Raw genomic sequence first — 14,950 nt, forward strand, 5'->3', positions numbered from 1 at the left:
ATAGCAATTCAGTGGGTATGCCTTTCCTACATGGGTAGTCTAAGCTGCTTTGCTATTGGCCCTGTCTCAGAAGCAGGTAGGAGAAGCAACCCAACCTATAGATACACTCTATTGAGGAGAATAACCTTTCAAGTAATTGTCAGTTATTCATTTGCAAATTGTGTCATGCTTGCTTCCGTGGCGCTTTATTTTTATGGCTCTCCTGGGGTACATTTGGCCCCCAAACCAGATTGATACTATAAATCTTCTACTGACCAAGGGTTAGACTAGTAAAATCCCTCTTAATGTGAACTTCAGGTACTTAGAAAGTTCTTGTATTGTCTGTCCTTTTCATGGCCCCCATGTTGTTTAATGTGTTCTGCCCGTGTGTACTCTTCTCATAAAGTAGCACTGCTGTACTTTGTCTTCATACCAGTTATGTTTGAAAGGGGCTCATTTCTTTCCCCATAGTGAAGACTACAGATGGGAGTAGGAGAGCAAGAAAAGAGGGGCATTGCCACCACAATTCTTGGCTTCTTGTGGACACGATGAAGGAATACTAAAGCAGTGCATGTCCCTTTTCATAGTGCATATTTCTAAGTACAGCCCTGTCAATAGGTCAAAATAGCAACTGCCCCATGTAAGTAAAGTTGTGCCATCGAGTTGGTGTCGACTCCTGGCGACCACAGATCCCTGTGGTTGTCTTTGGTAGAATACAGGAGGGGTTTACCATTGCCATCTCCCTCACAGTATGAGATGATGCTTTTCAGCATCTTCCTATATCACTGCTGCCCGATATCAGTGTTTCCCATAGTCTGGGAAACATACCAGCAGGGATTTGAACCAGCAGCCTCTTGCTCTCTAGGCAAGTTACTTCCCCACTGTGCCATTATTCTGGTAACTTTTTTTCCAGGCTTATTTTTTAAAAAAAAAATAACTTTCCAGATTGGGGCAGGGAATCATTAAGGGCTTGTGTGTGATCTTCTAGTCTTTGCGTCTCAGTGACCGTGGTGCAGTCTTCATCCTGTAGGCCCTAAGGGGTGCTGCAGCACTGTGGCAGCTATCTTTGCTAGCTGGAGAAGGCTACTGCAGTACCTCCTTTGTGTCCCAGCAGATGAGCCCCTGCAGCACCTTGGCAAGCTGTACCTCTGCGATAAATAGAAGAAAGGGGAGAATGAATGGGAGTGGCCTTACTGGGGAAAGCACTTCAGCCTGTGGAAGAGGGCTCCTGAAACCCTTGACTCTGACGAGATTTTATTTCCTTTTTTCAGTGAAGGTGTCAGCACTCTTCCTAATCAAATGGTACCATAATACATGTAGTATGGAAAAGTGGGAAACTTTTATACTAGTTCAACAGACACTGGAGCACATAGCTGAACATGTCTCTTTCCTGTTTACAGCAATATTGGGGCAAGTAATAGATAAGATGCAATGTTTTGTAGAAGTGTTTGACATTTTTCTTGTGATTGAGCAGAGATTTCTGCCTCCTGCCAAGATGCCAATACTCTTTGCATAGTAACTATTCCTGCCAATTGATAATTAAATATTGTGTTTTATTTTCAGTCCGACAACTTTTGCACCCAGACATTTTCTTCTGTTTCATTCCTAGGTGTATGCAATGTGACAGCGCTGGGCCACTTGATCACTTGGCAGAAGGTGGATTATGACTTCAGTTACCACCAGATGGAATTCCCATGCAACATTAATGTCCTTATTACTTCAGAGGGCAGATCCCTCCTACCGGTCAGTCAGGGCTGCACTTGAAGCAAGGCCTCATCTGCATTGGATAGTTGCTTACCAGAGAGAGAGAGAGAGAACACACACAATAGTCCAGGCCAGCGAGCTTTGTGCTATGCATATCTAACGCCTTTTACTGCCTTTCAGTGCTGTACTTCACTGATAGAATAAATCAATAAAATATCACATTCTACTTTAAAGCATAGCAAAAAGGATAGAGTTGCATGGAAGGCTGGGACTATGTAAAGCTTATTGAATTTTTTTCTTGAATGTTGACCCATAGCCATTTGTTGTGTTGCTGTATTCAGGCTACAAAAGCTCACGAGGTTGGCTCCCTACCCCAACTCCTGTGCAGAGATTTGACATTTCAAAAAAGTAAAATGAGCAATTCAGGCAGGGCAACATTAGCGAGTACACATTTCCAAAGGTTGATTATAAAATGATTGTCTCAGCAACTTTTTGTGGTGTTGCAGTCAAAACATCTCACTCCTGTATGGAACTGATAATGGTGAATGAACTGAGAATTGATGTTGTGCAATTTCTTCTCCAGTCGGACTGTCAAGTTCACCTGCAGCCACAGCTCATTCCCCCAAATATGGAGGAGTACATGAACAGCCTTCTCGCAGCAGTGCTGCCTTCCATCCTGAACAAGTTCCGCATTTATCTAAGCTTGTTGAGACTGCTGGATTACAGCATATCTGATGAAGTGACCAAGGTACAGAAAGCTTTCTGCTTCACCATTATCCATTATGCAAACAGAGCATTCAGTTTAAGATTGAATAATTCATGCTAGATTGCCATAATCTGTTCTTGAGCAGTGCCATTACATCACATATATTAGTCAGAACTCACCACTTTAACTTTAACCAAGAAAAGGAATCTAGGTTGATTCTTGGACATTTGAAAGTGCTTGCTCTCTTATTTAAATGGCCACTAATCCAGCCTGTTGCTTCCTGAAAAATATGAAGCACTTGCCTAGAACCAGTGTAGTGTTCTTTATGAAGAGCAACTGCTGTTGGACATAGTGCATCTGACAGAATGTGCATTGAGCAAGGAAGTAACTAAACTTGGGCTGAGCTTCTGAGTATTTTAGACACAACACACTTGTATTTCAGAGCATGAGCCTGAAGAGCAAAGCCCTGTTATGAGAACTGTTGTGATTTTGGACATCTGCAAGTAAAATGCATGGGCATCTTACCAAATAGAAATTACTGTGCATTGCCTGTTTCAATTTTGTTAGCAATGCTTCTCTGTCTAAAAAGTGTAACTCTGAATAGTATATGTGGGAGGCATTGACTTTGGAGGACTGTCCTAACAATCCTTCCTGGTTAAAATCTGACAGACCTCACTAGTAGTATTGCTCTTGTTTTAAGAAACTTGCTGTGTAGTTGAACTTTTGTATTTTTAAAGCCATATTTAGATTGTATCATTTGATCTCTGCATTTAATCAAAATACTGATATTTGTGCAGGCTGTAGAAGATGATTTTGTGGAAATGCGTAAAAACGACCCTGAGAGTATCACTGCTGATGACCTTCACAGAACTCTACTCGTAGCAAGGTGAGGAGCATTGATTCAGCTTAGCAAGCTGAACACAAGTTTTTAGTGAGCTGAATCACTTGCAAGAGCTCATAGCCCAGTAAGGGAATCATTCATTCTTCTTGATGTTTTTCCAGATACCTCATTACTTATCTGCTTCTATTTCCTCTCCAGTATAATCTCTTCCTGAAGTAGTCACCTTACCATATTTAGCATATCTGGGTGTTTTTCCCTGAAAAATAGGCCCTCTCCCCAGCCATCCTAAGTTGGACTTTGCACAGCTGTGGCTGAGGCATATAGCTAAATTTAGGAGACACCTTAACAATACAAGTGCAATCATACTTTTCCTTAAACTGAAATTGCCATTGTGCTAATGTTGGCTTGCCAAATATAACTTGAACCATTGAGTTCAGTCAGTCACTTATCCTATTATCAGGTGCCTATCGTACTTTCTAAGAGCAAGAAGTACCTTTTCATATTACTCCTGACTGATTCTATCACTTCTTGGAGGATGAGCCTTGCCCCTCTTATCTATACTTTGCTAACGCTATTATTGTGTACTTTATTTGAAGTCATCTCAAATATACAGCTGCTCATTTAGATATAGAGAAGCATGCAATGCTAGTGTTAACAAATGCAGTGGCTATTTGATTCAAGGTGTGGTATTGCACTGTAAAGCTATGAATGGCCTGGGCTTAGTATAGCTGAGGAAATGGTGGTTTTTATTAGAAATATTTGTATACCACTTTTCAGCAAAGAGTTATCAGAGCAGTTTACATAGCAGAAATGAAAAGATAGTTCCCTGTCCTCAAGGGGCTCATAATTGGAGAACACCACAAAGTAGACACAAACAGCAGCCGCCTCTGGAAGGATGCTGTGCTGAGGTTGATAGGGACAGTTGGCTCTCACTGCTACTGTACTTGTAAGAGTCACCACTTGAAAATATGTCTCCTTCCCAGTTACTTGCAATATACCTCTCCTGAAAGTTAACTTTTCTTCTTGCCTTTTGCCTCTTGTCACATGTAACTATTTGGGGAGAGATTCTATCTTGGTTCCATTGTATTGATTCTGTGTCAGCTTAAAGATGGTTGATAACAGGAGAAGATTATGTTGGGTAGTTGAACTCTTCTGTACATAACCTTAAGTGATCAAGATTGAAATACTGCAAACACTTGACAGGTAGTATCGCATAGGGATGTGCATGGCTCCAAACTGGTCCGGTTTGGCATGGGGGGGTGGGGTTGTACCTTTAAGGGGGGGTAGCACTTTACCCCCCTGCTGCTCTTCCCCCTCCGGTGCTGTGGTTTTTTGTAAAGTTTCGGGGGGGGGGGGGCACCGTTCCTCCCTGCCGCCCCTGCCCCCGTCATTAGCCTGCCAGAGCCTAAGTAAGTAACACGCATGCGCCCGTTCCGGCGCACGTACACACCCACCGCCACGTGCGCGCTCCGCATACGTCATACGTTGACATGTGATGTATGCGGAGTGCGCAGCGGGTGCGCACGCGCGCCGGAACGGGCGCATGCGTGTTACTTACTTAGGCTCTGGCAGGCTAACGATGGGGGCAGGGGCGGCAGGGAGGAACGGTGCCCCCCCAGAAACTTTACAAAAAACCACAGCGCCGGAGGGGGGAGAGCGGCGGGGGGGTAAGTACTACCCCCCCTTAAAGGTACAACCCCCCTCCGTGCCGAGCCGCCGGACCGGCTCGGATCCAGACCGGTTCGGGCACATCCCTAGTATCGCATCATGTTTAAACACAAAGGATTGGATGGAGAAATACTTAATGTTCTTGGTAGCAGCTGCAGAAAAAGGATCTTAGTCTCAAACGAAACTTGTAGCATTATTTTTTTAGCTTTAGGTATTTGGCCATCTTATGCCACCACCTGAGCAGGTATGTGACAGATTACCACAAGGCTACTTCTTTTTTAGCCAGCTGCACTGTTATAGGAAATCAGATTGAAGCAAAGCATCTCATTCCTCCCTCGCATTTCTTGTCTACAGATTCCTTTCTCTCAGTGCTGGACAAACAACACTATCAAGAGAGAGGTGGCTAAGAGCAAAGCAGTTGGAAGCACTACGGAAAACCAGACTACAGCAGCAGAAGTCTGTTAATGGAAATGAACTCTGAAATTGCAGCAACAGTTACTTATGACTGCAAATTTTGCCTAATCAATGTGGCGCTAGTACTAAGGGAGCTGTTTATATTGGGTTTTGTAGATAATTTGTACCAGAAAGTTATGGCTGTTCTTTTGAACTTGAATACAATGTGTTCAGTTAACTCATACTGATATAATTTTGGAGCTTGTTTTGTAACTGAACTAGTAACTATGGAAAACATTGTTTGATATTAAAGGTTTACTATAAAACTTTTCTAAAGAGCAGGGATTTTTTACTTTGGCCGTAAATCAACACAGTTAAGTGTGCTTAAGCCTGTGAGTTAGTGCAGGGCCTAAATCTAAAGTTAATAGTATGTCCTCCTGTTTTGATAGAAACACTTAACTGCTAGTTCTATTAAGATTTTTTTTCCATCTGTAACTTAATATGGCTTCAGGTAATAGGCTCTTTTCCTTCTCTGGTACGGTCATCATATAGGGAAGGCAATATAACAGTTCTATGTACTACTATACCTAGGCTGTGCTTTGAGAGCTGTGACCAGAGGCAAACATCCTAGAAGCAATACAGCTGTAGTGGAGTGTGTACCAACCCACCACCACACTCAAGGCACAGAGCAAGTTCCATTACCCCCAGTGCTTGGGGACATCTGTCCCTCAGATCAAAGTTTGCCCTCTCAGCAAAGCCTTGGACAAAATTTACTCCTTTGAACTCAGTTGCAAGAAATGTATGGCTCAATTCAGACATCAAGCAGTACCATGGTTAAATCTTAGTCCCACATGATATCCCAAGCCTCAGAAGGATGCAAGGAAGCCTCAGCAGCATTCCACTTCCAATGAAATCAAACCAACCAAGATCAGCTACAACCTCCAAATTGACCAATCTCGGTTTATTATTCTAACCAATTTCCTTTAAACTGGGATTTGAAACCCACTTCAGATCTTGGTTTATAGGGTAGCTTAGAACAAATATATTGGTCATGAATTTCACAGCTAATCTTGCTTTTTAGGCCTTGCCTAAATTTCAATAGGGTTGAAGTTGCTCTTAGGAAGGTTATGGAATGCTACAGTGAGTAGACTGTCTTCTACTCTATCCCTAGCTACCAGGATTGCCCTGGTATGGCTCAAACCATCTACAGAGGGAGAACCTTCAGATGTTGTCTTGTACATAATCCTTGGCCCATTTAGCCCAGGACCTGCTTTTGCAAGGTTTCAGTCACAGACTGTGAAACCGTCAGTGGTTGCTACAGGGCCAGATTTTGTAATCAGTTCAACCAAAAGCCAGATGCTTTCCTCACACAGGATGCAGGATCAGCAAGCAGACCTAGCCCAGGTTTGTGTGTGCCTCAAGAACCTCCATTCTCATTTGCTGATTTCTCATCAAGTAGTCAGCCCAGCTCATTCAAGCTAGATAGTATATGTGCATTAGCATGGATCTAGTCTGGGGCAGACACTACCACAGAGGATGCAAGGTGGCTCATCCTTTCCAAAGGCCAAGAATGGATGGGTCCAGGTGTCAGCTAGCCCCATGGGGCATTCTTGAGTTTGTAGATTGACAGCAGGTGTTCCACAAGGCTGTTGCTGGCAAAACTCTCCCCAAAAGTAATCACCACTGACGACAGTCTGTCAGTCTGGAGAACTAGCACAGGAAATTTGGCTTTATGAGGAGTCCAAAACAGGTAGTCCAGCTCATTTGTGTTTGGGTGCCAGAGCATCAACCCAAAACAAGATAATCTACATTGACAGCACATCAATCTTCTCTACATCAACAAACAGAAGAAAAGATCTCCAATAGCCTTGGACAAAGCAGAACCTACTAGGGATATGCACAGAACCAGTGGCTGACAGTTCAAAAGTCAGGGGATAGCTTTAGGGACTGGGGAGAGTGCTCTCCCCCCGCCCCCATGTTTTCCCCACCAGCGCTGTGTAAAAGAATGGCCCCACAGGGCAGCAACATACCTTCTTTCCACCCTGGTGCACATTGGACTGGGAGTACCCAGTATGAACACGCACTGTATACTTCTGGTCCAACATACACTGGGGCGGCAAGGAGATACACTGCCACCCCTTGGGACCATTTAAAAAAAAAACATCACCTGTGGAGGAAACGTGGCAGAGGGGTAAGGTCTGGTCCTTAAAGCTATCCCCCACACACACCTTTGATCCAGTTCAGAGGTCCAGAAAAGGTCCTCTGAACTGGTTCGTGCACTTCCCCAAAACCTATTCCTGAAGAGTATTTCCCTACACAAACAACAGAGACAACATTCAGACCAACTAACTGGTTGAGTTGATAAGACTGACCCCAAGGAATGATGCCTATACAAGGGAGTCTTAGGCTATAGTGACTGGCTTCAAGAAGCCTGACTAGGATCTCTTCACCTCACTACAATAAACAAAGGTAGAAAGAGCCTGCTCCCAGTCAAGAGGAACCCCTGCTCACCTCAAGAGATGCACTGGCATGCTTGTGGCCTCCAGTTATTCTATGCTTGTAACCTCCAGCATGCCTATCTGACCAAGATCCAAGAAGAGCATGCAGAGATCATTCCCAGTTAGCCTTGACACCCCAACTTGAAGGCATAATCAGGATGCTCATTCAGCCCTCTAGATTCCTCTTCCAGTATCCCAAGCCAAGACTGAGGGGGAATAAGCAAGGCATCTGGCTGTCTCTGCTAATGTGAAGGACCCTCTGCTTCGACAAGAAGTGTAGCAGGGAATCCAAGTACGCTCTCGTGTGCCAGGCTAAAATCCTTCCCCTCTGAAGTTGCCATTTCATTATCCTAGAAATCCTGCAGGATAGCCTAGAGCTGGCTCATATCCAATAGCCGCAGACAAGTTGTACTAAGCTCAGCACTGTTAGTAGGAAAGCCCTGTTTCCTTAGAGCAGCTTCCAAACTTGGCTTCTGCTTATCCATCATGTCCCCATGTGACAACTAAATGTAGTTTTACATACACTAATGGGACTTTGAGCCCTCAGGGATGCATCGGTCTTCCTTTCCCACAAGACACTGAGCATTTCAATGCCATTTGGGGGTTTCGGCCATAAGCCATATTTGTTCTGCTTTTTGCTTAAAATAAAAGAGCATGGGTTTATGCTGAGACAGCCGTTACTGCTGCTGGGTAGAAAATATGTGGCCTTCAGCAACTAGGCACCAAGAAAGTCAAAATAATTGAAACTAACAGTAAAAGACAACAAGCCAGCCCTACATGCCACAAAGATGCTTTTTCTTGTAAGTGCCAGACTACTCACTGAAATCAAAGGTAAGGAATTGGGCAAGATGCCATGATATATGAACCTTCCAAGAAATGGTTGTGGGTTTTTTTAACAAACGTTTTCATTTTATATCTATATACAGTTCCATACAAAATAATTATATCCCACTCAGCAGTTTACAAGAATAAAAAACAAAAAGAAAGCCATGTATGGTTTTTTTTAAATTTAGCTAAAAACAGGACCCAATTAAGAACCTTAGAAGTGTAAAAGTTCAAAATCCTACCACATACAGTGTTCTGCAAACAAGAACACTAAAAAGCCTCTCTAAAAAGGAGGATCTTCAAGTACCTTTTGAAGAGCCTGAGAGATGGAGTGTGGGAGAAGGGTATTCCAAAGCTGAGGGACCACAACTGAAAAGGCCCTGTCATTAGTCCCTGCCTTCCAAATCTCAGTCACTGTTGGGACCACAAGCAGCGCCTGAGCATCTGCCCTGGCAGATTCATATGAACAAATGCAATCCAACAGATAGCCCAGCCCTAAGCCACTTAGGGCTTTAAAGATCAAAACCAGCACCTTGAGTCTAGCCTATAAGTCAATTGGTATCCATTGGTGTGGATGGAAAAAGCTAGAACCAATGCAGCACAAGAATGAAGAGCAAAAAGATGGACATTGGCTATCGACCAAGTATTAGATCAATAATGAGGAAAGACTGGTTGCTCTGCAGTTCAAGAATCAACAAGTGCACTCAACAAGTACACCAAAATGATACAGGATTTGGATTTTTTTTTATTAAAATATTTTTCATATAGGTCTCCCACATTAAAACAGTACAATTTTATTTTAAATATTGTCACAAATTTATACAGACACTCCAAAAAAGTAAAGCACATTACAGTAATAAATAACAAAATGGAAACCGTATCAAAAGTATCAGACAAAGACACAATCAGGTTAAGTTGATGATCACTTCTGTTATATTAAGGATATCCAAAGACACTGTACTACCATCATGACACTCGTTAACTGCTTAGAACATTATGTGCAGTCTAGCTATAGTACACATTGTACTAACATACAGAGACCTGGGTTCTAGAATGAGAGCTACTGAGGCTATGAAGCACAAGATAGCAAAATCCAGTGTTGTTGCTTCTGCTGCTACATCCTACAACAGAATGACAGCCACAAGACTGCTCTGGGAAATGACAGCAAGAGCTAGCGAAATTTATCCATTACACACCAGGCTTTTGGAATCAGATTCCCAGAGCAGCTATGGGTGTGGCCTCACTTCCTACCAGTACTGTGACAAAGCAAGAGTTGGTCTCACAATTGATTACTTGCTACTTAAGCTGTTTTGAAACACTTTGCATTAATCTGGTTTTAAATATCAGCAGTATGATTTCATGGATGAGTACATTTTCAGTTATGCTATTGTTGGTGCGTCCATGCTTGTGGTTAGGCATTATAATGTCTCCTCAAATAAACATAATATGATACACCTGACATTCAGCATTTATCTTTGAAGTTAAAGACCATTGCAATTCCTCACAAAATGGTTCAGCCTAAGAGCAAGGAGGCAGTTTCAGTAACAGAAGACACACTATATAATATCTTTAAAGGATTACTATTATGTTTTTTTTAATAAGAAAACCCTTTCAGCATCTGCCCTGCAAGCTTTTCCGTATTACTGTTATCAGATTGCTCTAAGATACCGTAGCTATCAGTTAAAGGAGGTAGGAAGAAGAAGTAGTCAACCCCAGCATACATAAGTAAATGCTCAACTCATGCTCCCTCTACGGAGACCACGTCCTTAGGAATGCATCTAGAACATCAAGGAACACAAATCAAAAGCTTAAATAAAAAAGTTAGTTTGAAAAATAAATAGCATGTAATCTGTGAGTAAAATATTTCACTGGTACAGTGCAAGATTACTAAGGTAACAGGTGTTCAGTACCAAGTCCCTCAATATAAATATTCTACATAAATCAGAAGACCTACAAAAACTGGTCCCAAAAAAGAGAATTGTGCAACTGATCACTTAAACTACCGCATGCACATCAACCACCGGTGTATGAACTAGCTGTTTAGTATGGTTTATCTTCACCAGCTCAGCTGCCATAATTCTGAAACCTGTTCAGAAGCCAGTTAACTTTTGTCCCCCAAAAAACTCGCCACAAAACATAGTTATTGATATTTTTTATACCAATGCTAAGTGGCAGCCAGTTTCTTCGCCAAGGTTGTGTTATAAGGTACAAATGGATTTGAAGAGCTTGATTCCTAGATCTGAATTATTCGTGTCTGACACTGCGTAAACATTTCTCTGAGTTCATTTTGTTGAATTTCATTTACAGATTCTTGTTCAGCTGGGCTCTTCTGGACTTTAGCCACTGCGAAGTTGATTCCTTGGGTCAGACCAGCTTGTGTAATATTAGCCACCTGGACCATGGAGCTGCGGATCTTCGCAAAGGGAGACACTGCCCTGCCACCATTGTTCTCTGCTGGTGAAGGGGTCAGATGAAGTCCTGGCTCAACTTCAAGAATACTGGATGCCGAGCCTGGGCTATTATGAGACCTAGAAGAATTTGTTTGTTCAACCACTAAGTACTGTGACCCTGACTCTGAAAATGGTACATCCAATTTAGACGGTCTAGAAGGAGCCTCACTAACTCTTCCTGAGTTCAGTTCAGTTTTCTTGGAAGCATTGCTGAAACAATCTGCTTCCTGGTGGGGATCTTGAGAACCTATTTCCATTTCTGAAACATTGATCATCTTAATTTGAGCATCTTGTACAAATCTGTGGCAGTAAGCATCAATCGGCTTAGTGAACTCCACTGCTGCATTGTCAGTGGAAGGAATTTCCTGAGGTGCCTTGCTTTCAGATTCAGACCTGTTCATTTGGTCTTCACATTGAGCAACATTAACTTCTGAAAGAACAGGAACGCTAATGTTGATGTCGGTGCTGCTTACAGACTGGGAGCGACTGCCTAGCCGAGGCGCAGAAGCAATGATACCACAACTAGGCAGGACATAATCTATCTGACCCACATTCTCTAAGGAGTCCACGAATTGCTGGTCATCATCAGATTTAGAATTTGTAAGGAAGTCATCTGAATGGAATGAGTCATTATCTGAAGAGATCTCAATGTCTGATTCTGCATGGATTTTAGAATCTGTCATGGGATTTTCCATGGTTTCAAGGCTACTGTCAGATTTCCAAAGATTTACTTTCAGATTGGGCTTTAAGAAGTTAACTTTCACTTCAGGCTTGGTAAAGGTCCCTAGCTTTTTAAGGTTGCTCATGTTTACATTGGATTTGGTTTGTTTCACTTTCTGATTAAGAGATGAGAACTTGCTCATTAAGTAATTCTTCCCCTGGGTCAGGGAGCCTCTGTTCTGAGATCTAATGCCAATGATGTCCTCATGGGGTTTACTGCTTTTTCTGCAAAATAAGATCAATAAGTAACTTCCTCAGCTACACATATTCAAGCAGAGCTACTTCCAGCACATTGACAATATATTCTTGCAAATAATCCTCTCATTAATTTGCCTATTTATTAATGTTTAAGCATAACTTCTGTAGATTCTTATCTCTCTGTTACTTAGCCGAGCACTGAAGTTCACCTTATTTCCCCAAATAGAAGCCATTACAAGGGACAATGGCTTCGAGACTTGCTCCCTCAGTCTCATCTCTCTTCTACAGTTCCAAAGCAACAACTCCCTGTCCTCTCCCCACCCCCCAGTGACAGGGTGCTCAAAGCCTGAAAAATGCTGCTATGGCTCATAGAACACTAGTGGGGGGGTGCGGCGCGGGTTGTTAACATATCTATGCAGATAAGCCCTTAGTTACTAATGCAAGTAAACAGCTGCTGTAAGCAACCAATACTATTACGAGTCAAGTGATTTGACACTTTCAGGATTTCTGGAAGGAAAGTACAAACTCACCTCTCCAATTTTTTCTCAGTAATGGGTACATCTAACCCCATGGCTTGCTTTGTAATTCGCAACATCTCTGCAATGCACTGAAGAGTGTCTGAAATACAATCATTAATTTGTCATGGTTCTGACAAGACTATTCTCTCTTTTATTCCAATATTGTAGCAAATCAAAAATGCTGTCCACCTTCCACTTAAGCACAGGTGAAGCCTTTCAACTGGCCTCAGTCTCAATTAGCTAATAGCTGCTTAACAAAGAAAGTGAAAGGAGAGTTATCCATCTTCCTACACCTTTACATCAAAGGAGTTAAACATGAACACAGCACACAACTGAACATCCCTCAAAAGTGCCATTGCCAGTTGTTGATGGGATAGATTGTTGCTCCTCAGAGGAATGAGATTATTCACTGAGATAGTAAACATGTGTCTGGACTGTACCACCTAACACTCCAAGTAAGCACTCATATGATGGCATGCTCCTCCCTACATAACTGAATTTACTGCCCATAAAAGACTAGCATGTTAGGAAGAAGGTGAGAACCCAGTCTTCAACTTAGGCCAAAGCTCTGTGCGACAAACATATCTTACTGCAGGACTGCCCTGTCTCAAGCAAGGGCTGAGAGGAGCAACTGACAAGGCCAAAAGAACACACATGCAATGGATGGAGAACTGAACTCTCCCTTCTCCTTTCTGACCCCTACAATCCCCCTCCAGACACTTTTCTCCAAGCTGGAACCAAATATCTAAGTGAGCCAAGCTAAGAGAAAAACAACTGAAGGCGATCACCAGCATCCAGATTCCAGACCAACCCTATGCCAACACAACAGGTTTAGGGTTGTAAGGTTCCCCCTTACACAGGAAGCTGCCATATACTGAGTCAGACACTGATCCATCTAGCTCAGTATAGTCTACACAGACTGGCAGCAGCTTCTCCAAGGTTGCAGGCAGGAATCTCTCTCAGCCCTATCTCGGAGATGCCAGGGAGCGAACTTCGAACCTAGATGTTCTTCCCAGAGTAGATCCATCCTGAAGGGGAATACTGTACAGTGCTCACACATCTAGTTTCCCTTTCATATGCAACCAGGGCGGACCCTGCATAGCTAAGGGGAAAAGTCATGCTTGCTACCACAAGACCAGCTCCTTCATGAGGCATGTTGGATCAAGATTAGTCTGGATGTCAGCCACCAACTTCAGGGTCAGGGTTAGCATCATCACCAGCTGGTCATATATAAATCTGTCCTTGGAACTGGTTTGCATCTAGAATCTTGATAATTAGTTCAGTCAAGAGCAAAAAGCAAACTGGTTTTCCCCACTCAATGAAGCATGCATTTAATTTAATCATTTTTAAAAATTAAGTTATTTTGCTGCCTACACATTCAAGTGTCAAATTCTTATAGTTAATTCTGTGTACAGTGCTCAAACACATCTAGAAGAACCATGGTATTCAAATGATAGTGTAATGAAAGTGATCTCTTATAAAAACTTTGTAGAAGTGCTACCTTTTCCATCTTCTTCAGGGTTGCGTACCACAGCTCTAAGAGTATGGAAATATCCACTTGTGTCTTTGTATTTGTAATGGAGCCTCATGCATGAGAACTTGGGCTTCCCAAAGAGAGTTGGTTCAGGACCTTTTTTAAAAATAAAAAAATGGAAATGTAGGGAGGGGAAGCTAAAAGCATTCATATTTTAGGAACAGAAGCCCAACTTTCCAGAAGAAAGAAAAATAAACCACTTCATAACCTTTCAAACTCTTTTTTAGCTATCATATTTATATACCACCTGAGACAGACAGATCTGTAGACTGTGTACATAATCCAAGTTACAATATAAAAACAGAATAAACACAATTAAAAGTAATTCACAGAGTAAAAACAATAAACACTTTAAAATTAGTTTTAATTCAGTGCCTGAGGAAACAGGTGTGTCTTAAGGGTCTTTTTAAAAGCAATCAAAGATGGAGAAGCTCTTATTTTGACAAGGAATGCATTCCAAAACCCTGGGACAACCACAGAGAAGGCCCAGCCCTGAGTCGCTACCAGACAAGCCAGTGGCAACCATAACTGGACCTCCCCAGATGATCTTAATAGGTGGCAGGGTTCATGACAAAGGCGACAGTCTCTTAAGTACCCTGGACCGAAGCCATTCCAGGCTTTAAAGGCAATCACCAGCACTTTGTATTTCACTTGGAAACATATCGACAGCCAGTGCAATTCTTTTTTTCTTTTTTTAATGGCGTTATATAGTTCCTTCAGGTTGTCCCAGAGACTAACCTGGCTGCTGCATTCTGTTATCAGTTGTAGTTTCTAGATTATGTATGAAAGCAGCCCCACACAGAGTGCATTACAGTAGTCAAGCATGGAGATTAACAGCATATGTACTACAATTTTAAGGTCATTTACCTCCAGAAATGGACGTAGGTGATATATTAGCCAAGGCTGATAACAAGTG

General features: G+C 42.4%; 2 protein-coding genes across 3 annotated transcripts in view; one reads left to right on the forward strand and one right to left on the reverse strand.

The window, feature by feature from the left end:
* Positions 1-5,621, forward strand: part of MCMBP (minichromosome maintenance complex binding protein) — a 45,689-nt gene extending 40,068 nt beyond the window's left edge. For both annotated transcript variants that reach the window (XM_053306157.1, XM_053306158.1), the window contains exons 13-16: positions 1,589-1,722; positions 2,267-2,431; positions 3,187-3,275; positions 5,253-5,621. In XM_053306157.1, the coding sequence (XP_053162132.1) occupies positions 1,589-1,722; positions 2,267-2,431; positions 3,187-3,275; positions 5,253-5,379 (515 nt within the window). In that variant the 3' untranslated portion in view covers positions 5,380-5,621. The remainder of the gene's footprint in view (positions 1-1,588; positions 1,723-2,266; positions 2,432-3,186; positions 3,276-5,252) is intronic.
* A 3,718-nt stretch (positions 5,622-9,339) lies between these two features.
* Positions 9,340-14,950, reverse strand: part of INPP5F (inositol polyphosphate-5-phosphatase F) — a 96,483-nt gene continuing 90,872 nt past the window's right edge. The window contains exons 18-20 of the mRNA XM_053309594.1: positions 14,002-14,130; positions 12,513-12,600; positions 9,340-12,009 (exon numbers count right to left, since the gene is read on the reverse strand). Coding sequence (XP_053165569.1) covers positions 10,848-12,009; positions 12,513-12,600; positions 14,002-14,130 — 1,379 coding nt within the window. The 3' untranslated portion in view covers positions 9,340-10,847. The remainder of the gene's footprint in view (positions 12,010-12,512; positions 12,601-14,001; positions 14,131-14,950) is intronic.

This window comes from Hemicordylus capensis, chromosome 3 (assembly GCF_027244095.1).
Source record: "Hemicordylus capensis ecotype Gifberg chromosome 3, rHemCap1.1.pri, whole genome shotgun sequence".
Taxonomy (NCBI): Eukaryota; Metazoa; Chordata; class Lepidosauria; order Squamata; family Cordylidae; genus Hemicordylus; species Hemicordylus capensis.